Source organism: Chelonia mydas, chromosome 3, assembly GCF_015237465.2.
Source record: "Chelonia mydas isolate rCheMyd1 chromosome 3, rCheMyd1.pri.v2, whole genome shotgun sequence".
In the NCBI taxonomy this organism is placed as follows: Eukaryota; Metazoa; Chordata; order Testudines; family Cheloniidae; genus Chelonia; species Chelonia mydas.
Window position 1 is genome coordinate 73,779,770 of NC_057851.1, and position 25,473 is coordinate 73,805,242.

Genomic DNA, 25,473 nt, shown 5'->3' on the forward strand with positions numbered 1-25,473 from the left:
TAGCTCAATATCTTTGAAAATCAGGCTACTTCTAATAAATATGGGATTTAGAACCCTAGCTTCAGGGACACAGGTTTGAAAATTTTGGCCACGAGGTTTAGTTAAATGGATTGTGCTATAACACACACAAAACATTAGAAAAAGAAGAGGCACTACAGCTCCCAAATATTTATAAAACCAGTGAAGCAAAGTTCATAATGAAGAGTGAAACAGCAAAACTCCTCATTCAAGGTGACAAGCAAACCAAAAGAGAAACAAGGAAGGATTATATATCAGTTGTATTGCAGCACCCTCCAATATGCAAGGTGTAATACAAACACATAGGACAGTCTCTGGTCCAAAGAGCTTACAATCTAAATACAAGACAAAGTAACATTCAGACAATGTCTAAGCAAAACATCAAAGGTAGGTATATTGTGTGAGTGTTCAGACATTCACGTGCACGTGTTTTTAAAGGTATAGAATTTTTGTAACAAAAGTCTAATATTGGCTTTTGTGTGTTAGCTAGGCTTTCTTGAGCCACTCTCAATCTTAACGCTTTTTAACAAAGTATTTTGTTTACAAACCTATATGAGATTCTATTCACTTTTGGGGCTATTGTGTCCATAATTTATTTTTGTGAGCTGCATTGACTGCTTTACACTAGATTGGCAAAATAAAGTAACTAATGAGCAGCTCAGCGACTCATTCTTCATTCAGAAAAACATTAACATTCAGGAAATTGGTATATTAATGTGAAAAGAGAAATTTGTATCTATAAGCACTGTATTTGTATATTTGTTCATTTTGAAATCAACAGCTTGATTATTTGGCATGATTTTACAACCAGATTTATTAAATGTACAATGAACATAAGTTTTTGAAAATGTTCATCACCTTCAAAACACAGGGCATGCTTAAGAGTTGAGTTTTGTCACTATATATCCCAGGGGTCGACAACCTTTGGCACATGGCCCATCAGGGTAATCCGCTGACGGGTTGCAAGACATTTTGTTTATGTTAACAATCCACAGGCCTGGCCCCCCCAGAGCTCCCGGTGGCTGGGGTTCACTGTTCCTGGCCAATGGGTGCTGAGGGAAGCGACGCGGGCTGCAGGGATGTGCTGGTCACCGCTTCCTGCAGCTCCCATTGGCCAGGAACAGCAAACCGCGGCCACTGGGAGCTGTGGGGGGCCATGCCTGTGGATGATCAACGTAAACAAAATGTCTTGCGGCCCACCAGTGGATTACCCTGATGTACCGTGTGCCAAAGATTGCTGACCCCCCTGATATATCCTATACATTTTACATTGAAAAGTCTAGTGTAGCAAATTTCGTACAGATATGTCTTATTATACACTATTAATATATCAGCAATGTTTTCTCTCTGTTCTCAGCTCATGTTTTGAATTCTCCTCATAAATTAAGAAAAAAAGACCATTTAAACAATACCAACAGAGTGGCCACAGATTAATCATTTTCAAATGAAGACTATAGCACTAAATGTATACAAATTAAAATAGCTACTATTTTCTTATTTTGATCTGCCAACATACAATTATGGCATTTACAGATCCATTTTACATTTCAAGAATCGTACAAAGCTGAAACAATAAAAGGTAGCACTTTGTAAAAGACTAAGGCCACTGTGGCTAACTCTGTGTTACTAGAGTCAATACAGCAGTCACTTTCAATTTCCTAGGTGTCTTGAGGTTAGAAGTTGATTCGACTAAGGCAAACATAATTTCTCTCTTGTCCAGAATGACTGAACATCCAGGTTTCAAGACCACTTCCTTCAAATGGATTGTTCAGGTAACGTTACTTCAGAGTCAAGTGACTCACAGCTTCAGAGACCTCAGTGCTGATCTGTGCTGAGATGCTGGGTGGTTTGATATTCAGATAAATGTCATACTGTTGGTCCATGCCAAGATAACTGTCACTCATGAGATACAATGTGTAGATATACCTAAAACATAATAGCAGCAGCATCAGTTTCTTTTTCAAAGACGTCAACATTTAATTTTAAACATCTGGATAATTTTAAGTCAAAGCTCATCTTACTTTCCAGGAGTTTCCGGAGTATAAAAAGCAACTGAGACAGCATTTCGATATCGGACATATCCAACTCTTTTCAGGGCAATGAGTTCTTTTTTATCCACTTCCCCCAATATCAAAAACCACCCTTCATCTTTGGCTTTGGGGAATCGAGGAGCAACTGCTTTACTGTCTTGCCTTCCCTGTTAGGCAGAAAATACAAGTTAACGCAACTGGGAATCTCCCAGTCAAACCATCATTTGTCTTTGTAGGGTAACCACACCATAAAGGACAAGATGATACATTTTTACAGAAAACTAGAACTGAATTAGAACGAGAACATTTTTATCATTTTTCTAGAGAAAGCCTTTTGAAAAAAATGTGAGGCAGAACAGAAAACAATATATTATTCAAATTTTGTTGCATAGGTAGCTCTCTATTTTCTAAGCAAATCAAATTATGAATGAAAAATCTGTTCCTTTTGATAATTTAATCTAAAACACAGTGAACGCTATTTTCTCAAGAATGGCTAATTGTATTCCTAGTATCTTTAAATAATATTAATCAACATTGTCTCAGATTAATATAAAGACAATGACAGTACTTGAAGTCTTTATTTTAGGTTGATGTAGCAAAATGGAAGATTATTTCAGTGATTCTTTAAAACAGTGACTTTATTGCTGAAAGTTGCATGTACTAATAATGAGGCACACTCAATCAGAATTCATTTAGTGTACTGTAGATAGAAAGGTTTTACTAAAGATCCACAGGAAAAAAAAAAAAAGCACTAACAGAGCAATGAAGCTTCATGCAGAGTCTGATCGTGTTGCCGTTGCAGTCAGGGTTATTGTTTGGAAAAGAAAGGTATTTTTTGGATATCGTTCTTGCATGAATGAAAGTTAACTTCTAATACTATTATAAGCCCAGCCCTGTTGTTAAAACATATGCCTCTGTTATTCTTGTTTTACACTTAAGGTTACAAGAACAAAGTTGTCTCAAATTTTCCTAAAGGAGAAATTAAGAACTATTTTGCTCATACACTGTGAACAAATAATTTTGCTGATAATTTTAACTTACAATGGCATTATTTCCCCCAAAAATAATTAGCAAAAGAAAACTAGAGTGAAATCCTGGCCCCATTTAAGTCAACGGGAGTTTTGCCATCAACTTCAATGGCGCTAGGATTTTGTCCCTGGTGTCCAACTATTTGGCATTTACTTAAGAAATTCTTTGAGAGTCTGAAGGTTCAGGCTCTCCTAGATGTTGAACTCACTGATCGTACATGGATGAATGCAGATATTCTACAACTGAGAAGTGAATCATGATGAAAGGGCTACAGCACCACTTAATCTTCTGCTGTGTTTTTGGGTATGAGATCTAAAGCTAAAAGAAAATGGCTTGTATTTTCAAAAGTGATGAATGATTTTGGTACCTCAGTTGCTGTGTGTTAAACTTCAGAGTAGTTAAAAGGACCTGATTTTCAAAGAATGCGGAACACTTTAGTAAATGCAGAATGTATGAGTAAGAGAGTAAAAAGGAAGGGGCAAAGCCTAATGAAGTTTAATGACATCACTGTATGTTTGTTATGGACAGAGGAAGATCACAAGGAGAATCCAAGGTAGGAACTAAAATGGAAAGAAAGTTAAATTTTTATTGAGCACATTACAGAAAAACAGTGAAGTACTTAGCAGAGGATCATAATGCTTTAAAAACGAAACTAAATACTGTTATTATGACCCTAGGAAATCAAGTTACTAATCCAAATGTCAGAAAAAACTAGAAAATATTGATTCATTTAGGATTTTCAACCAATTAGCAAGGCAAAAACAAACAAATGAAATATTCAAGCCATTATCCTACAGTACTGGAAAAATTACCAGCCTCACTACTAGCATTTCCTGTCTTTGAGCCAGGCTGCCAAAGAAACTACCACAGAACTAATGATTTATATGAAAGCATTAATAGTCCAACAGAAACTTACTGTATGGTACACTACACTTCCAGTAACTCAGTGACTGAGTATCAGAATCTGGTGTATTACAGAATGAAAATTATGAATACCCTACCTTGTGATGCCTCATCTGGACACTCTGCAAATTTATCTGGAGGACATATTCGTGATCAGCATGTAACTTGATCCACTTTTTGTCATCCCGCATATCTGTTGCCAAAGTAGGGATAGGAAGTTCATTCTGCTCCTGAGATGAGTCATCCCATGATCCTTTAATGCTCAAACTAACGTCTATAACTGGCAAATGGGACAAGAAATTCCAAGCCTGTGGCAGAAGAGATCACGCACAAAATGACAAAGTTCAGTTTCAGCTACAACACAAACCTCTAAAATGCATTCTGCTGTCATAACCGTAAAAATGTCATGATGTATTCTACACATTCATGTACATTTTGAACTTATTATTATTATGTTATTAACAAGTCTGATGTATTTATATGATATAACTCAAGATCATTCCTAGAAAATGCTTTCTCCCTCAAGTGTACTATACATGCTTCACCAAGATTATGGTATTCCTGAACAAAAGGAAAAATCCTTACAACTCCTGATTAAAGTATTTTTTTCTATAAGCTACTAAAAACTAGTATAATTAAGGTCTGAATTAAACTTCCTCAACATAATCCATAACGAGTGAGTCAGTGCAGTGCTAATTAGTGACGGGCAAACCTCAGAGAGTTCAGAGGATCAGTTCAGATAATTATTCAAAAGTTCAAATGCTTATCCAAAGTTAACCATACTTAAGGTTTTCTTGCATCCATCCCCATGAAGCTTCCTTGTCCTTACAATCATCCTAAAGACACTCAAGTCTTCCTCTTATCACTTTATGAATCTGCAACAGTCTCTCAGTTTTCTCTCCCCCAGCATCCCACTACTTTGAACTGGTACTAGGGACATGCAAATTGTGTGGGTGAACAAAGTGCTCCTTCAGCCCCACATGTGATGGCTTTCTGCTTTATTTTTTATTTGTAGAAATATTTTATACCTACTGAGCTAGATCCTCAGCTGGGGTAAATCAGCATAGCTCCACTGTCTTCAGTGAAGACATGCTGACACATACTAACTGAGCATCTGACCATTTAATTACACATGAAGTCTCATTTACATGTTAAAACAACTGTGTCCAAGGACCTCAATACAATATGGTTAAAAAAAGATTTCCAGCTCAATCCAAATGATTCTGTAGAAACCTTGTTTTAACTGTGTTACTGCCTGAAACTTTGCAGAGCTGTATTATGGTTCAAGAACATAGGCTGATTGTGTGACCTGACCATGTTTTTGATTGTGTCAGAGGCTACTGTATGGTAATCTAGTTCCACAGTATGGTAGGTTTTTACTGTGCAAACGGGAGCATAGTGTAACAAAGCAGCACTGAGTGAAAAACTGAACTAACTACAATGTAGATTTAGTACAATCAATCTCCAGGCCTAAAGAACGATTTTGCTTTCTGAAGTTTTGACCTGTGGTATGGTTTTGAAAATTCTATCTTCTAGACAAGATTAGCAACTAGATCTTGAGATAACAACTGTGGCATGCCATCTGTTTCAGTCATGTGATGTGGAGAGATTCTCTTGCTCTTCAATAATGCTCTTCATTAAATAATGCTCAAGAAAAATATCAAGTGGTGGTTGCTAAAAAGTGGGGACAGGGCCATAATAAAATAAATTCCAGAGTGAAGGTAGCTAATACTAGGTTGTGGAGCAGATACTTTTGATATGAATTGAGAAATCACTTGCTTTTCTCTCTCTCTCATATGGTGTTAATATGGCAACTCTTTTGTCTGGTGGACTTTCATTTTTCATTAGAAAAAATATTTTGGGCATTAGCTAACATTCAGACTTATTCTGTACAGCTAATAGGTCCCATTTTCAAAAGTGTCTACTGAAATGTAAGTCCCATTTTCAAAAGAGATTTAGGCACTTAGGACTTTCAGTGAGATTCAGGATCTTAAGGGCGTAAATCACTTTTCAAAATGGAACTTAGGCTCCTAAATTACTCATATGCTTTTGAAAATTGTACTCTGTCTTTTGCTATACAAAATTACACACACTTTTACACATATATTATATATACATATGAAGAACGTGTATATTTGTGTGGGTATATATACATGTACAGTACTTGCACCCACTAACACAGGGACTTACCCCATATAGGATAGTGATAACCACATAATAAATTGTACAGCATTTTTTCATGTATCTTTGATGTCATCATTGGCACTTTTACTAATAATCCTTATCTCCAGGATTTATTCTAGCATTTCAAATCCAGCTTTAAGAGCTGCCATTTAAAAATTATCAATCTTTTCCCCAGATGTAGGGTTTTCTTCCTCTTCCCTCCCCCCAAAATTTCACTCATCTAAGCTCAGGCTGGTCACTATTTGGTTCTGCATTAATGGCAGGTTTAAGTGCTATTCTGAACTCACAATCCATCATGGCTAGAAGCAAGAGCTTTGTACCATTGGAAAGGGAATATTCTAGGCTTCCCCATGGGACACTTATCATTTGCTTTGAACCCTGGATGGTTCCAAGATATCAGCTTTTAAATCTGTCATATTTTTATGTACAGAAAACAATTTTTTGGTCTTTTAAAGAAGTGTTGTATATTTAATATTTTTTCTTTTCCTTTGACCGCATGCATCACTAGGACACTTGACTTTACAGATGGAGTGCCAAAAATAATCCCAATAGAATTAAGAAACCCCCAAAATCTCTAAACCATTTCTGAAATAGTTGCTTTGTGAAAGATGTGTTGCATGTACAGAATACATAATGATACAATAGAAAGGTTTTATCAGCGAATATTTGAGATGGCCTGCATGATTCGTTCACACTTCTGTCATACACGAGTCATGTGGTCATCCCAAACTCAGGTGATTGAAACTTTTCCTTTGCACTGTAATACATCATATATATCCCCTCTCTACATGTATCTACATTTACATCGCCTTCCCCACACACTCGGTGTGTATACATCACATACACACACGCTATTTTTGAAGAAACTGCTAAGACATTTCAATACCAGCCAAACATATTTATCTGAGGATTAATCTTCATCTATTGAATCAGATGAGAACACTGCCATGCATACAATTATTTAATTAGCAGCCAAATCCTCTGCCAGTCAGCAGCCGTTCCAGGCATACTGATGGGGCAGTAGATGCAAATCTCACAGTAGTACTGCTTTTTCTCATTACTACTGCAATTAGCACTTAAATTGATGCTTTAAACATACTAATTTCTGGAATAATTCAGGATTTGTATGTTACCTGGGATCGCCTCACTGCAGAGACGACACCAGATTGCTACGCAAATTGAAGCACTTTTGAGCCAAATAACCATCATCATATCAGACAGAGCCAATTTGCATTTGCTTTTAAAGATAACAGAATGGCAATTTATGCAAATAAATTAAGTAAGTTTACTTCTGAGTTCTCCCTGAACTAATTATGACAATGTTCTAATTTTTCATCACATCTAAAACTTGGACTGAAATCAATGTGTATTATGTTAGAAATCTGTTGTTGTTAAAAGAGGCCTTGTTTTGATTTAAATAACTTTCCTTTATTCAAAATTTTGATGGTAATTTAGTTAGAAATGCAGATGTCTGTTATGGATATTTAAATACTTTCCTTTTTGTTTGCATGCCAGCGTTAGATTTAACAAAATCTGAACAGTCAAGTTCAGTATTTCACTTTCAATTATGAAGAATTTTTTAAAAAATCCACAAAACTCATTTTTGATGTTTTCTTCCTTTCTATGTGTATTTGCAATCATACACTCATGTGATGAATACTATGGTATACTGCTATGCTTTAGACTGGAAACAGCTTAAAAAGACTACAGTCAAATAAAAGGCAATAATATCTTAAATACTTTGAGACTATAGTTTTTTTTTCCTCTGAGAAGAGGGGAAAACTGATATGCTTTTTCTCTTCCAAACAGAAACTGAACATTGGATCTTCTACCAACTATATTCCCCAAAAATATTCTGTTTGAAAGAATATTTTAGGAACCAGCTACAATGATATTTGTAATGCATGCAATCTTAGTGCAGAGCTGACTACAAAAAAGGTGGATAACTATCAGATTGAATGTTCTAGGCAAATACCTCAAACAGGCTAAGGAGCAGCATTAACATCAGCTATGAACCTTATTGGTGTTGCTGGATAATAGGGAAGGGGGGGAAAATAACTAGAAAAGAAAGGGGGGGGGGAAGAAACCCTTGTAAAAGTAGGTCTTTCTTTGAATTAGAGTAACAATGTGTTGCAGTTTTTACATACTTTCTGCAGAAAATGTGATATTTGCTGAAAGGATATAAAAAGGCTCTTTCTCCCTTCTACTTTTCCTTCCCAATCACATTTACAATGAACTCTGAAATCACTACAGGAAGCATTACCTGTGTAATGTGTACAGCTTGCAAGTCACGGTCTACAATGGAAGCAAAAATGTTTTCTTTTCCTTCAGAGACAGCGATCAATTCAGGAAGACACTCAATAGGTCCTTGGTAACCTCCACACAAGTGCTTCCTTTTTCCTTGGTTCCACTTCCTGATAAAGACAACAAAACGTATTTCCAGTGAGGAGTTAAAAAATTATTATACAGAGAGAGATTTGCAAAGGGTGGTAAGAAGAAGGAAAGAAAGAAAGAGAAGGTAGAAATTACATAAAAGTGCTTGACCCCCTTTGCTCAGATTATTGTCTTGAAAGTTTCCATGATGAGAATGAAGCATCTTTCTTCTTGATTAGTTATAAATACTAGAATCTGAAAGTCTGATTAAGGCTGTTGGAGATGCCGCTGGACACAGCATTTAAAAATGGCATCAACTGTGACACTAATTGTGTGGTAGTTTAGGGTCAAAGATCACTAAACAGTTGCCATTCTTCTTTAAAACCAGTTTAATAATCAGAAAAGAGATATTCCCCATTAATCTTTAACGTTAATAATTTCAGTTTACACTTTACATATAGGAAATCCCCAATCTGAGTAAAACAGGAGCAGCAGTCTTATCAGTATGATAAGCAGCCTCAACTGACACAGAAGACTCAAATTCTCATTCTTATAGGTATTTAGAAATTTTTTTTCTACAAAGAATATTCTTTGGAGATACTGAATATTTGTTTTCCATATTTTGATATTAAGACTCAACACTGACCTCTGATACTAAATACCAGTAATTTCTTTTTGCTTTGTGTTAATTATTACATTACCTGTGCATTACATTAGTTTGATATACAGTGCTGCATGGCCAAGTTGAGATAGGCCAACGTATGGGTATAATTTTACGGTGGACCAAAGTAAAGATGCAATATATAAACAGATTTCAGAGACACAGTTAGATTTGGTGGAATTGGGAATCCTTCCAGAAATTCATCCCTTATTCCACTATCTTAAATCACACTCCTTTAAAATACCATCCAGGGTTGCCTGAAATATTTAATGAACTCTGCAGAGGTGGGTGAACTTAGAAATAATTAAAACAAACAAATTGTTGGGAGAGAAATAGCAAAAGTGGGATGGGCTTAGCTTCTGCTATATTAACACATTCCAGGACACAATGACAATCAATATGAGAAAATGAAGAGCTGGAAAGAACTATAAACATTTTGAATAATTACATACCTAAAAAGGTGAAGATGGTGTTGCTCTACATTGGGCAAAGTAAGCAGGGAAGAGTCGTGTTTCCACCGGCCTTGGATAACCATCTGCACCAAACTGGTTATATTCAGAGCAGTTACTAACCAACCCTGGTTTGCTGCAACATCCAGCATTGCCTAAACAAACAAGACATTAAATACAGGAATACAGTTGCAACTACCTCTCCTTTTGTGTTCCAGATACAAACTAACAACATTTCTTTAATGTTAAATGTACAGGGACTTACTGCACATAAAATGGGAGTTTGACTGTGGGTCTAACTCAGCTCCTATTGAAGTCAATTGAAGTCTTTCTACTGACCTTAATGAGAGTTGGATTAGGTCCTAAATCATCACTAAAACGTATCCCAAAATGTAACAGCAGTGGTCCATTTCAGAGTTTGCCTTTAAAAACAAATCACTGGTTTGGGGCACTACAGCACCATAAAATGTGACAGAGTACAGTCCAAGCACGGCCTGTAAGGTGCACATCTAAGGATTTGCTTTAAAGGGATGAAAAGTTACAGCTAAATTCAAAATGGTTTTTGAAGGTTTCTGTATAAGAAAGAGTTTGCATATTTTCAGAATTATTGAAAACACTTCCAATTCAAATAAATTAAATTAATATTAAAAGTTTGTCCCCCAAATGAATATTTAATGATAGTTCATCATATTAGCTACTAGTATTAGTTCCATTTTATGGATGACGAAACTGAAGGCCAGAGGTAAAATGACTTGCTAAGGCAAACAGAGCAAGTCAGTATCAGAACTGGGATTTAAGCTTAGAAGGTTCCTGACTCCTAACCTCCTCTTCATTCAGACAACATTGACTCTCAACACTATAAATGGGCCATTACTACTTTCCAGGCCCATTTCTAATTTTTATTCAGTTGATTTTTTTTTAATAGAAACTGGAAATCAAAATGTATGCTAAGTAGCATGACTGAGGACCAATTTGGCAAAGATGGGTACTTGTGCTTAACTTTATGGACAGCGAGTAGCCCCACTCACTTCAATGAAACTGCTCACAAAACGTAAATTAAGTGTATGTGTAAGTCTTTGTAACAGTGTGCCTAAGTTTTTTCTTGTTGAACCAAAAGAGAATCTGAGAACTTTTCAAAAGGACATGTTTAGTTTCAATATAACACTTTTACAGTGAATACAAATATTTAAATATATAATACAGGTTTCACACTGTGCACAGTACATTACAACAATTATTAGAATTTACTGGGACATTTCAGTTGGTAAGGGATTCTGCTAAAATACATTTATTGGTTTGCAAACTGCAGAAACACTTAAAACAACAATAAAATCAGATTCTTTGTACTAATTTCATGTAAAGATGTATTTTCAAAAGCAATAATTAGGTAAGAAATTTGAAATTTCATTAAAATTTTGGAAAATTGTTTAAAAAAAAGAAGCAAGAGTAGGAATGTTCAGTATCATTTCAGTCTGGAATGTTTGGGAGTACTGGACAGTCTCCATACTTTTTTTTAATTTAGGTTCTTAGTTTTGATACTAGAATCCTGTAGTCTTCGTTTAAAGAACATGCTTAAGACGTATTTGTGTTTTTTCAAGACAAATGACATTGTTTGATGCTTCCTCAAGAATGTACAAACTTACAATACTTCTAGCTCATTTTACAGCCCACTAGTGGAATAATGAGGAGCTGTGTATATTAGCCTGTACATTTAATCAAATGTTTTACAGACAAACAAAAGGCAGCATTTACTTAAGGCAAACTAAACAGTGAAATCTTCTTTAAACAAAGGAGTTGTTTACACATGCTGAGCTATTTCAATTAAATTACTCTGATTCCGGAGAAATGCTGACTTTAAAAACACACAAGTTGGTTTCAGTCATGGTCAGACACACATCTTACATTAGTAGATTACACTGCAATTTCAACAGGTTTTGTTCCAGACCAGCGTGATAGAATCACCGACATATAGAAAAATATTTAAAATGCTGTCCTGAATTGCATAGGTTTTGCCCCAGTTCTCATGAACGATGTGGGAAAGTGTCCTGCAGTTAATAATATTCTGCATGCAAGGAATCTTTTTGGGGAGTAAATCTGAAATGTTTCCATTTGCCCTATAAATATACCTGTAAAGGCAAAACTATCAATGTTGACACTGTTATGATCTTCTCATAAGAACCTCCAAGCTGCTTTGCATTTTTTTGCTATAGAAAGTCTGATGATACTGGAAACCAAATTTGAAAGGAGCAACCAGACAGCCTACGAGCTTGTGTGTTTGTTCACACACAGATTTCTAGACATATGGAAGGAGGAGACACCCTCAGTATTTATCAAGGAGAAGACTGCCATTTCAAAAATCAACTTACTGGTAAATTAATTATTTTTCTGCTTGTAGATTGTACAAGGTATGTCTTAGCCCCTAAATCTCACTTACCAAAGAGTAGCTACATCAAACGCTCTCCCAGACAGCCATACCTCTAATGGCCACTTCTCTTTTCCCACTCTTCTTCCTTCCTTCCCTTCTCTCCTTTCTTCTTGTTGCTACTCTTACTTAATCTTTACCTATGCACTTGCCTCATCCCCCAATTTGCAATAACTAACATACATGGGCAACAATGTGATACCTAATTACCTTGTCTATTGTGTCAACAGACCCCAACGGCGGAACAGGTGTATTCGAGGACATGTCAATTCTCTGCGGCTGTGAAGGTGAATGAGGGCTGCAGCAGGACAGAGACCTCTGGTTTCACAGACTTCCTTGCTACCGGGTCCAGACCTCCTTCCTGCTAAGTTTCATAAGGCTGCCACGGGTGCACCAGCTCACTCACGTTAAAAGATTTCATATGCAGGCCTCTGCCAAGGGTGTTAACATCTCACACTAAAAGTCCTGTGGTGATGGGGACAGGAGTAGTAATCTCTGGGAGTCCCTAGTCACAAATCTGCATGGAGGTGGAGGCTGTGTGTTGGTCGTCTTGCACTTGGACTTGTGAGACAGATGCACAATTTGGCAGCTTGTTAGCACGCGGCGTCTTCATTCTAAAACTAAGATCATCAGGACTGTTATTACCAACCTTGAGTATGCTGATGACTGTGCCACGCTCACGCACATTGGGGCTGACTTGCAAGTAGATAGATCTTTTCTCAGGTGCTTATCATTTCCTTAACATTGGGAAGACTAAGGTGCTTTACCAGCCTGCCGCAGCACAAGCTGCACCCCTTTACCCCCAAATTGTCATTGGTGGTGAACCCCTGAAAAATGTTGAGTATTTCCCTTAACTTGGTAACCATCTCTCCCAGACAGCCAATCTTGCTGTGGAGATCGAACATAGGATCCGTTGTGCCCGTGCATCCTTTGAAAAATTGCTTTGTCATGACTTTATTGACAGAGATCTGTGGATGGAAAATGAAGATGCTAGTATTCAATGCAGTAATCATCCCCACTCTTCTTTATGGGTGCGAGACATGGGTGACATAGCAAAGCCATCTTAATCGTCTGGAGTGATACTAACAGCGCTGCCTTATGAAGATTCTCCATATCAGATGGGAAGATTGTCACACCAATGCCAGCGTTCTCTTTGTAGCTAACACCACCACTGTTGAGGCAAAGATTATGAAATATCAGCTTCGCTGGGCTAGCCATTGTGTGCAGATGGCTGATACTCATTTTTTGAAGCAAGTTATCTTTTCTTAGTCATGGTAAGAGGACCTGTGGGGGACAGAGGAAACACTAAAAGGACACACTGACAATATATTTTAAGAAGGGAGGCATTGACCTCACAAACTGGGAGGAGCTGGCTGGCAACAGACTGCAGTGGCGTTGTATCACACATTAAGCCTTAGCCCATTTTGAAGAGAATCGTCTTGCTCAAGATGCTGAGAAATGGCAGAGGGAAAAGGAAAGAGTACAGCATCCTGGCCAGCAGTTGTGCTCTCTCTAAGCAACCATCTGTCCCACATGTGGAAAATCCTGTCGAGCAAAGACTGGACTCCTCAGCCATCTTAAGTCTCAACAATAACTTTTCCCCATGGCAGACATCATGCTCGTATCGAAGGATAGCCTCCAACTGTGTGAATAGAAGTTATTCTTTTGCTTATATGAGCATGACTTTCTTTATGCTTCCAGTATGTTGAGTTGGTTTTCTTTTTGTAATCTACTTTTGTTGACAATTGTAAACATTTGTTTTTACCTAAAATAAACTAGATTTTTGTTGAGGGTTGGGGGGGAGGGAAAGATGGGTAAAGAGAGAAAGAGTTCACAGAATGAACGGAAGGATCCTTTTTATAGAATATCTCATAGAAATGGACAGAGGCCAACTTACAGATATCCCCTATGGGGTACCAAAAACCTGTGTGTGGGGGACTGTGTGTTCCAGATTATTACTAGGAACCCACATAGCAAGTCCTCTTTTCCTCTTTAATATTTTTCTCCTTCACCCATATAATTTATTCACAGCATCTCGGTCTTGATGTGAAATACAAGACAGTGACATTGTGAAGGAGTAGGGACAATGGTAAAGTTTGCTTGTTTTATTTGCTATCTTGGAAACCTACACACATTTTCATTTTTAGCTAAGTGTAAAACATACACATGCTTGATACTCAATGGAAATTGTAATTCCTGTAAATACTCAAGATAACAAATTGAGTCATTCAGTTTCCTCCAAATTGGCCATATATAAAACCTAGTAGCTAAACATTAGAAAAAAATTCAACAGATTTATTTCCAAGTATAATAATTATTACTACTACTTATTATTTGTGTAATCAGATCTCCTGTATCGTACGAATAAGGTTTATTCCTTCTCTTGTTTCCCATCATTTTCTCTTTTCTTTTCACCTCACTCAACACCAACTCATTATGAGTTATTAATATTTTGCAGAGATAAATGGTTGTTTATGTGCTCCAGAAAACAATTCTTCTCATTGACCTGGTCTTTTGTCCCATAAATCATTTAAAATATTGTAACAGCCTGCCGAAATACATGGTACGTTATAATTTTAATTCTTGTAAGCCAAACCTTTAAGTAAGTAATTTTATAAATATCTTACAGCTGATAACAGGTTAGGCTACTTTAAGAATGTTGTTCCAGAGTGAAAAATTGCACATGGATAAATCTGTTTGCTGGAGCATCTCATTTGAACTTCACAAAGATTTCATGATGAAGCTGGATATGTTAATTAAATTTATGAGATTTTAAAAAAAGATTAGCATGAGATGAAAGTGACACAGATCATGCAAGAAATTTTCTTGTAGTAGAGTAAAACAAAAGGTTTAAAGTAAATTAATAAGTACATGAAAGCATCTTTTGTTTTTTTTAATATGGAAGAGAAGATGAGCTGAATGTAGGGACCTGGGAGCACAGAGAATATGTATTATTCTTGATTTTGTTATAAAGAATGACAGAGACATAAAGGAAGAAAGTAGAAAATGTGCATAATCATATATTGGCCCCAATCCTACACTATTTCGGCCCCAATCTGACACTGATATGGGCACTCACATGGCTCTTAATGCAGGATTAAGGCCTTAGCTTGTAAGCCTTTTAAGTGCTTCTTGTCTTATAGTGCCATGTGCTCCAATGATGCTATATAAATAATCACAGTAACAGTTAAGGAGGTGTACTAAAGCACTATTTTGGCCTTCATGTCACACAGCTTGACTAGAAAACATCAAAGGGACTGAAAGTTCATTTGCTATAAAGATCAACTGTAGGCGTTGGATAAATGGGAATTCTGGCTCACTCTGTAATGAAGCAGGTGCAGAGTAAGATAGTATCAGTCATTAGGGATGAGCAAATATTTGTATTAGGTTGATATTCAGATTTCAGAGTCCAAATATTTGAGTGATATTTTGATTCTGATATTGATTTTGACTATTTCGCTTTTCCCCAGGAACGCCTCCTGTATGAGAGCCTCAGTGCCCACTTCAGGTGATTCTGCTACCGCCAAGGAATTTTCAAGGGGCAGTGGGTGGCTGCTTCTCAGTCAGTGGTTGGTGGGGGGGAGCCATATATAGATTTTGTCTTCTAATCCCAATTTTTTTTGATAGGGTCCACTCTGTTGTCATCACTGGGGGTCTTCATTTTCCTTCCCTCCTTAAGTTCTTCTTTTCCTCTCTGACCAAGTGCGGCTTCCCCCCTTTCTCTCATACGTATCTTTATTTTGTGGTGCCTTCTATGTCCCAGATGCCCCCTTCTCCAGCTTGGTCTACTGATGTTGAAGGCAGATGGTACAAGGCAACAGGGAGTTGTCTCTTCTCTTCCTGGCTCTCTGCCAACCCTTTCAGCTGCTCCTCCTCACTATGCTACATCAGAGACCAGTGACGTCCTATGTTTCCCACAGGGCTCCCCTGGCTCCTCTATGCGTAATGGTAGTAAAGATAGATAGAAATCTCTTGTAGAGTGCAGTCTATGCAGGTGACAGGGACTCTTGTCTCTCACATTGAAAGTTAAGCTAATTATCAGTCTCAAACATCAGAGGAATTTGACAAGCTAGCTGTCACTTCCAGCAAGATCTGAAGGGAAAGGCAGTGAGAATCTAAATAGAATCTTCCATCACAGAGGTTTAGGTCAATCATCAAGAGGACACAAAAAGCTGCCCTATTGTGCCTTCAAAGTCTGCTGGGTCCTGATGTGAATGGATACATTTGTTTCTCTCAGCCGCTCATACTAGGGATTCTGAACTCTAGCGCCAACTGGCTGATTCACAGTCAGTTCTAATCTGGGGGATGGGAACTGAAAGTGTCAGCTTCTCTTCTTATAGATTCATAGATTCATAGATATTTAGGTCAGAAGGGACCATTATGATCATCTAGTCTGACCTCCTGCACAACGCAGGCCACAGAATTTCACCCACCACTCCCACAAAAAAAACCTCACACCTATATCTGTGCTATTGAAGTCCTCAAATTGTAGTTTAAAGACCTCAAGGAGCAGAGAATCCTCCAGCAAGTGATCCGTGCCCCATGCTACAGAGGAAGGCGAAAAACCTCCAGGGCCTTCCAATCTGCCCTGGAGGAAAATTCCTTCCCGACCCCAAATATGGCGATCAGCTAAACCCTGAGCATATGGGCAAGATTCATCAGCCAGATACTACAGAAAATTCTTTCCCGGGTAACTTGGATCTTACCCCATCTAAAACCCATCACAGGCCATTGGGCCTATTTACCATGAATATTTAATTACCAAAGCCATGTTATCCCATCATACCATCTCCTCCATAAACTTATCGAGTTTAATCTTAAAGCAAGATAGATCTTTTGCCCCCACTACTTCCCTCGGAAGGCTATTCCAAAACTTCACTCCTCTGATGGTTAGAAACCTTCGTCTAATTTCTAATCTAAATTTCCTAGTGGCCAGTTTATATCCATTTGTTCTTGTGTCCACATTGGTACTGAGTTTAAATAATTCCTCTCCCTCTTATGTGCCACGAATAGTGATTTCCTCAAATTGACTGATGGCTTCCTGCTCAAATAGGAAACAGGAACTGTTCCACAGGGTCTGGCACCTTTTAGTGGTCAAAGTGGATGTTATCGTCTACCCCTGGGAATTTGGTCTAAAATATATAGTCTTTTTTCCTTAGTAGTTTTTATATAGAGAGAGATATAGAACTCCTCCTGACACTATTTTAATACATATATTCAAAAGAGGAAGTAATGTGACATGGGAAGAAATAGCAGTGGCAGAAGCTTCTACCCATGTGCTTTCGAGACAGTTTTAGAACATATGTTCAAATAAAGTATGTCATTTACATACTGAAAACATACACACCCTTGTAAAACTGATCCACTCATAGGAGCTATTACGATTACTTTGAAATCTGTCATTTTAGAAATGTTCTGGAGAGTTTTAAATTTTTTTGTGGTACTAGATTTCATATCTTGCCACTTGTAATTCAAGTCCAACTGTACAGGCTTAGGTGGAAGACAAATTGCATAATTAATACAAGTTTAGGAGCTCTAAAATGACTTAAATGTTTTTACATGTGTCATTGAAGCGTTAGAGTCCAATATCTTGGACCTTAGAGGGCAAGGCCTACTTCTCACATGAATTTTGGGAATCTCTTATTTTCGCCATGGTTAAACTTTATAATACTGTGACTGTGAGGTACTGGTTGTGACTCCATAATTAAGGTTGAGTTCTGTTTTGCACTTAAAGCAGAGATTCAACCTCTTAGCTTAGTAGGAAGAATACAGTGTATCCGCTGAAAAAGTACAGCACTTACAAACAAGTAAATCAGTTAATTACTTTATGAGTGAACTGCAAATGGCAAAAGATTCGTCAAGGTACAAAGGCACCAGGCCAGGTTTATTGTCAGCGAAGCACGGTATTAGTATCCCGCAGACTTTTCCAGACCACTAATACATGTTTGCCCGTAACAATGGACCAGCTTAGTGCACGGTGGGACTTTCTGTTCCTTTTTAGGCTAGACAAAGACAATTCCTTTGAGATACATTTTTATATCCTGATACAAACAAGTTATGTACTGCCCCACTGACATAGTTAGTTACTACCCCCTGACATTGCTAGTTATCACCTATCACCTTGTACATGTTGGTTTGAGTAAAACATTTTATTACGTTCTGTTATTCTGACCTTATCTTTTAGGAGGGGTCAGTAGGTTTCTGTTATTCTTGCGGAATGTTTTTGTACCATTTTTGATATTGGGATGTTTTGGTACTACTTTATATTGGGATGTGTCTGTGTGAGTACCCTGTGCCTAGCACTTCTTAGAAATGTGTTTTTTTGTAATATTAGCTCTGTTTTTGCCAGATTTTGTGAGCAGGTCCTGCCTTTTGCTCACAGCTAGTCTTTGCTTTGTATTAGAAAAGCTCTGACTACCACTTTAGCCCAGGCCTCAAACCAGGCCTCTGATACAATGGCTTATGTTTCAGACTCTCTTCCTACTTATTCCCCCCATTTTTGTCTTTTTATGGGGAGGATGTTTACCCATTGTCCTGGAAAAGCATAATGCATAGACTGAAGATGGCCCAGTGGGCTAAACACTGTTATGTAGCCACCTTAGTTTTTTATTTACACATTTATGCCCCATTTGTTCCTTAGTTTACACATTCCCTCATATGACTGATGGACAGATTTTATTTTTAATTGTTTTTAGTTTTTTATAGTGAACCTGGGAATGTTAGGCCTGGGACCATGACTGAGGTGTGAGGTGTAGAGTTGTGCTTTGATAACCTGTGGGTGACATAAACAGACCTTTATGCTTAGTTGGTGGTCAGTGAGATGGGCTTTGGTTAGGATTATAAGTGTATTGTGATTATACCTTACAGAATATTATGGGTATATATACTAATATATATATATATATATATATATATGAGGGATTACATGATTTGTTTGAATAATTAAATACCAGCTATATTTTTATAGAACTTGTGATAAATGATAATATATGGGTAATATTGGTATGCATAAATATATGTAAATGCATATGTAATAATATGCATATGTATATATGTTTGTACCTTAAACATTTTTTTATAGGACACATTTGGTTTAACACACCTCACCAAGTATTTAAGAATACAGATGTTTAACAGCCCTTACAAACTGTATAAGTACAAACATTTGCTTTTAAAACATTAATAAGCATTTGATTATTTTTAATAATGATTATTTATTACTGCATCAGTGTTAGAACATAAGAACACATTACTGTGTCAGACCAAAGGTCCATCTAGCCCAGTATCCTGTCTTCCAACAGTGGCCAATGCCAGGTGCCCCAGAGGGAATGAACAGAACGGGTATGCCCTGTTGCCCATTCCCAGCTTCTGGCAAACAGAGGCTAGGGACACTATCCGTACCAATCCTGGCTAATAGCCATTAATGGACCTATCCTCCAAGAATTTATCTAGTTCTTTTTTGAACCCTGTTATAATCTTGGCCTTCACAACATCCTCTGGCAAAGAGTTCCATGGGTTGACTGTGGGTTGTGTGAAGAAATACTTTCTTTTCTTTGTTTTAAACCTGCTGCCTATTAATTTCATTTGGTGACCCCTTGTGTTATGAGAAGGGGTAAATAACACTTCCTTATTTATTTTCTCAGCACCAGTCATGATTTCATAGACCTTGATCATATGCCCCCTTAATAGTCTCTTTTCTGTGAATAAATTGAACAAATATTTTGTTAAGCTTGAACGGAATCAAGGTATTGCAAATGTTAGGCCTTAAACTTTCGTATACTTCAAAATGCAAGCCTTGCAAAAACAACGCTTAAGCTTGTGGTGAGGACGGGCTGCAACCAAATAACATTTTATGCTGACTCTTATGTACTTATCAGCCCCAAATTACCCACATTCAAGATCCAATTGGCTACAAAAAAAAAAAACCAGGCCTAAATTATACAAACAACTAACAACTGGAAATAAAAATTAAATATGCATCAATTATACAACTAGGGCAACCACATAAACAATGTGGCCCACCCTAATTGGTTGGTCTGTTCTAAAACACGGCCGTCAAATCAGATAAAAAGGACGAAGGCACGGGACTGTGTGTGTGTGTGTTTCGGTCATAAAAAAACCTAACCCACACCCCCTAAACCGAAGGAATGTGCACTTCTCAACTGTCTGTACCTGGACAGTGAGAAAAGCGGCCAACTAAAGGGTAATGTATTTTCGGACGAATGCAGGGTAAGTCTACAAAGTAAAAAAGTCTGGTTGCTCAAGCCAAATTGATCATAGTTGTATCAATACTGTAGCATAAAATCAATAGTAGGTGGCTGATGCACAATAGCTTTGCATGTATTTATGTTGGTCTTTCAAGTAGGCTGAGAGAATGCACATAATGCTGTTGTTCATTAGCTCCTTATATGTATAGTTGTGTTTGCCTTACAATATTTTGTTATCAGAAATATAAAACTGGTAAATAAAAGCTTTACTTATGCTTGTCTTCTGGGCTTTTATTATGACCTGCCAGAACCAGCATATGTAAAGTCACTGTTCAGAAACTCGCAAATGGTCCACAATATTACATGTACTTGCGCTTGTCCTCAATATAATCTGCCTTTGTATTAATTCTTATTCAGTGCTGGTCTTTGGTCTTCCTTTTTTTGTTTTGTCTATGCTGTTATTACAGTCAAAAATCATTAAAAGCCTGTCTTAAAAAATAATTAGTAGTTCTTACTTATTTTATATGAACACCACTTAACCTCATTACTTCTGTGTTGGGTGGTGGGAAGTAGCAAACACCCCAGGGTAAATTAGGGCCCCGAGGCATGCCTCCTTCTGCCTTTATCTCTGCATTTTCCAAGCTGAAAATTCCTAGTCTTATTACTCTTTCCTCATATGGAAGCTGTTGCATGCCCCTAATTTTTGTGGCCCTTTTCCAATATATCTTTTTTGAGATGGCGTGACCACATTTGCACATTTGACTAAACTTTTATTGAAGCAGCACTAAGGCACACAGCCACCGCCTCATCTGCCAACTCTGGGAGATGGAGAGAGCACTGAGATGCGCTACTTTCCTGCATTCACCATCCCCAGTCTGGGAGATGGGCAATGTTTCCCTGGCTTCTGGAGCTGGCAGGGAGGCAGAGTGGTGGGCTCTCTTTCTCTCCAGCAGGTGGGCTGGAAGGCTTTGTGCAATTGGCAAGAGCCTTCCCTGGAAACTGAAAAATTCTGTTTCAGTTTTCCTGAAATGGAATTTTTCCTGTGAAAATTTTCATAGTTTTTGATGTTTTGCCCTGTTTCAGGACAAAACTTTCTCAAGCATGAAAATTTTCACGGAAAGGGATTCTCTTTTTTCGGCCAGCTCTACTTCAGAGTACTGGGCCTAAGAAGATAACTTTTGAGAAAAAATGTAATTACTTTTGCTCTGCAAAAGTTAAATACATTTTTTTTTCAAATGCAGTTTTGGAATTGTATACCTGTATAGCTATAGTCTCAGAGGAACAGCTGGCTTACTTATTTGCAGTTAATAGGAATGCAGCCAGTAGGGCAGATGGCACTCCTCTTACATTATTCTCTGTAACCCATCTCTTTCACACATTTTCGCCTCCCTCCTCCACCTGCTTTGCCACACCCATTACTGCACACGCTCTTTTCCATCCCCCACCTCCTTGAAAGTCTCTCTGATGCATGCAAACTAAGACCTCCCAGATGCTTTATAAGACCCTCTCTCTTGCTACTTCAGTCTCTAAAGTAATATTATCAATGTGATCTGAACTATGGAAGGCATTGATCATCTATAGCAGTGGTTCCCAAACTTGTTCCGCCGCTTGTGCAGGGAAAGTCTCTCGGCCTGCGCCGCTTCCAGCAGCTCCCATTGGCCTGAACCAGCGAACCGCGGCCACTGGGAGCCGCGATCGGCTGAACCTGCGGATGCGGCAGGTAAACAAACCGGCCCGGCCCGCCAGGGGCTTCCCCTGCACAAGCGGCAGAACAAGTTTGGGAACCACTGGTCTATTGTATATATTTGGTTGAGCACAACACTCTAAGTTTCTTACTGGTTTTGCTTTAAACAGTTTTACAGAGATAGATCCAGCCATGGATTGCAATACTGGGAACATGAACATTACAGTATTTTATCCAATTGATCAAAAATTTGTTAAGTTCCAGAAATCCAATTTATTCTTAAATTGTTATTAATTTATAAATTGATATACTGCACTATGCTGATCAATCCAACAGCACAATAAAGTACTTTTGAGAAATTCCCATGGCAATGAAAACCCACTCTCACCAATATAAACAAGCTCCAAGTTCTTAAAGATACCATTATATCCAATTTCAGAGCTTACACCAGCATACTGAATGCAGCAAAAAGCTACAGTCATTTTCTCAAGATAAATATGCCTTTTTTAAAGGTTAAGGTCAATTTCCAAGTTATAGTACAATATTTTGTCAATAATTAAAATATTTTAAGTGCATTTATAAGAATTTTTTTTCAACAGCAGCAGTTGTTCACAGTAACTTTCTCCTGAACTTTTGGCCCCATAAGGTTAGCATTCAGGAAGCTCAGCTGCTGTCTAACAAACTTAATTAATCAAAAAGTCATTTCCGAGCAGTAACTATGAGTAAAAGTGCTTCAAGTGTGCTAGCAAGCCTACAAGTTAATCAAAATGCTAATGCAGTACAAATTAAAGTTGTGATTAACATTTCACAGTAGCTGCTTAAGTGAATTGATCACACAAATGGGTTAAGCATTAGTCATTTCCTCCAGCCCCAACTGGGAAAAGGTTTGTCATGGGTGGGGGAGGGATTGTACATAAGCAGCACCATATCATCATTAAACTGTCACCAAGTGCTGCCATACAACAGTTTACAAGTTTATCCGTGGTGTGCTCCCCTTCCCCCCAAACCAAAAACAAAAAAAACAGGTAAAAAAAAAATATCATAGGCCTACAAAATAAATTACCTCTCTAAAGAGAGCTGGCATGTAAGTTCCCCTGAACATCTAGTATGCAGAGGTACTCCCTCTACAGCACTACACATGTGTGTTTATTATCTGTAAATGAACACGATCAGTGCAGCACACATCCTAGGTGAAGGGTTTTCATTACTCTGTTGCTTCTGCCCTTCTGAGCTAGGACAGTATCAGTCCAAATGTGGAAGCAGCTAGTATTACAATGATGACTGAATTCGGCTACCACCATCGGTGTGCTACACACATTCATACACAGTATATGTACTGGCTAAATAAATGTGCTTCAGAAATTTTGTCTATATTTTAAAGTTTATTTAATTTTTCTCCTCCTTTCCCTCCTTCAAAGGCCCTGTTTATTTTTAATAATACACACATCCATTAAAATGGAGCGACTATCCCTTGCTCCAGGCACTTCTCAACAATTCTTAAATATACAACCATAAAATAGACCGCTCCTGTAGCTGCCTCTCTTCATCTATTAATCACATTATCTACAGCAACCAGCAATAACACAGCAGCTATAAACATACTTAAGATCTTTAAGATCTCCCATCAGAGCCTTCCCACTTCTCCACAGCTAAGGAAAACAAATGGACTTTGGAACATGCTCTAAAACTAGGGCTCTTAATGATGAAGGTGATGAGGAAAGCAAGCTCTAAAGTGGAGGGGCACAGTCTCTGTCTTATATGTGCAGGACTATGGTTCAGGCACCTCTGCTGATCACAAATGTGCTGATATGACAGCAACCTATCTTCCAGCTGAGGAGTGCTAGACATAGCTCCCTCTAAAGCACGTCACTGAATCCGGTGAGTCACAAGATACTTGTGAAAAGAAAAGGAGTACTTGTGGCACCTTAGAGACTAACCAATTTATTTGAGCATAAGCTTTCGTGAGCTACAGCTCACTTCATCGGATGTAGCTCACAAAAGCTTATGCTCAAATAACTTGGTTAGTCTCTAAGGTGCCACAAGTACTCCTTTTCTTTTTGCGAATACAGACTAACATGGCTGTTACTCTGAAACCTGTCAAGATACTTGTGTGTACAAAGGTAGTGTATATGTTAAATTTAGTTAAATGGGGCAGAATACTTGTTTCTGTCATATTTTTAAGGTGCTTTCTGAGACAGCTAATGCAAAAGATCCAAGGCAACTACCATAAGCTTATTATTATTCATTATTTTACAGTACCCCAAAGTGTGCTAGGCCTCACAGTTCAAACAAGGAATTAAGGTCCCTGCTCTGAAGATCTTATACTTTAAGTCTGGACACGAGATAGCAAAGGGATAACAAAACAGCGATAAACAGTTAGGGTTACGGTACTACAATCCCATGGTTACTCAGTTAAGGGATGTGCATATTTCTCACTGCACACTGTACTTCTGTCTACAATTCCAAATCTGACTTCTCTTCTGTCTTCTCTCAATGTACAGGTATCCTACTGAGATGTGCTTAACACATCCATAGGCAAACACTCTTCAAAGGTTAAGGCTGAGCTCTATGGCAGTCCTACTCCCTGGAAATACTAAAATGTTTTATCAACGATTACACTACAAGTGGAGGCTCGTAGCCAATCCAAATGCAAAGCCAGCTGCTGTCATATTATTTCTCAGTGAAAGTGACTGCCCTGCTGAATATGAGATGGATTGTATTACTATCTCAATTATCCATTTCAATTAATACAAATATAGTAGGTAGTTTCAGAACAGGAGAGTAAGAGCTGATCACCGAATACGCTGCCAGAAAGTATAGGGCTTGATAAGAGAAGCAAAAAGGAGATTAGATTTATTCTATTTCACATATTATTAAATCAGGAATAGGAACAAAGATGGGGCATTGCTTTTAAAATAATAAGCAATACTACTACACTATCAAAATATTAGATGAATCATTTAGTTCGAATAAACACAAATTTTGTCTTCTGGTATAATGGTCTTCATCACAAGACTGAAGAAATACAATCCTCTGTTGTAGGCAGTGTAGTTGTAGTCATGTCGGTGTCCCAGGATATTAGTGACAAGGTGGGTGAGGTAATATAGTGGACCAACTTCTGCTGGTGAGAAAGACAAGCTTATGAGCTTATACAGAGCTCTTCTTTAGGACCTGGCAGGCACAGAACCTGAAGAAGAGCTCGGTGTAAGCTCAAAAGCTTGTCTCTCTCACCGAGAGAAGTTGGTCCAATAGATGATATTACCCTCACCCTTGTCTTTCTGAAGAAATATCAAGTTGTCATGCAACTGTTGGCATGTTCAGCACTATTCCACAGAGCCATATGTCCTCTTTTAGTGAAGCAGGATAGGAGTGGAGTATGGGACATATGAAGACCATGTGGAGATAATTTTAAAAACAATTATTTGTGTTATGGTAATGTCCAGAAACTTAGCTGAAATTAATTACTATTGTACTAGATGCTGTACATTACACTTAGCAAAAGACTGAGTTCTT

General features: G+C 37.8%; 1 protein-coding gene across 2 annotated transcripts in view; it reads right to left on the reverse strand.

The window, feature by feature from the left end:
- Positions 1 to 263: 263 nt before the first annotated feature.
- The window catches only part of ASCC3 (activating signal cointegrator 1 complex subunit 3), a 530,489-nt gene continuing 505,279 nt past the window's right edge, over positions 264 to 25,473 (reverse strand). For both annotated transcript variants that reach the window (XM_037894528.2, XM_037894526.2), the window contains exons 38-42: positions 9,651 to 9,802; positions 8,428 to 8,578; positions 4,079 to 4,288; positions 2,040 to 2,215; positions 264 to 1,944 (exon numbers count right to left, since the gene is read on the reverse strand). In XM_037894528.2, coding sequence (XP_037750456.1) covers positions 1,797 to 1,944; positions 2,040 to 2,215; positions 4,079 to 4,288; positions 8,428 to 8,578; positions 9,651 to 9,802 — 837 coding nt within the window. In that variant the 3' untranslated portion in view covers positions 264 to 1,796. The remainder of the gene's footprint in view (positions 1,945 to 2,039; positions 2,216 to 4,078; positions 4,289 to 8,427; positions 8,579 to 9,650; positions 9,803 to 25,473) is intronic.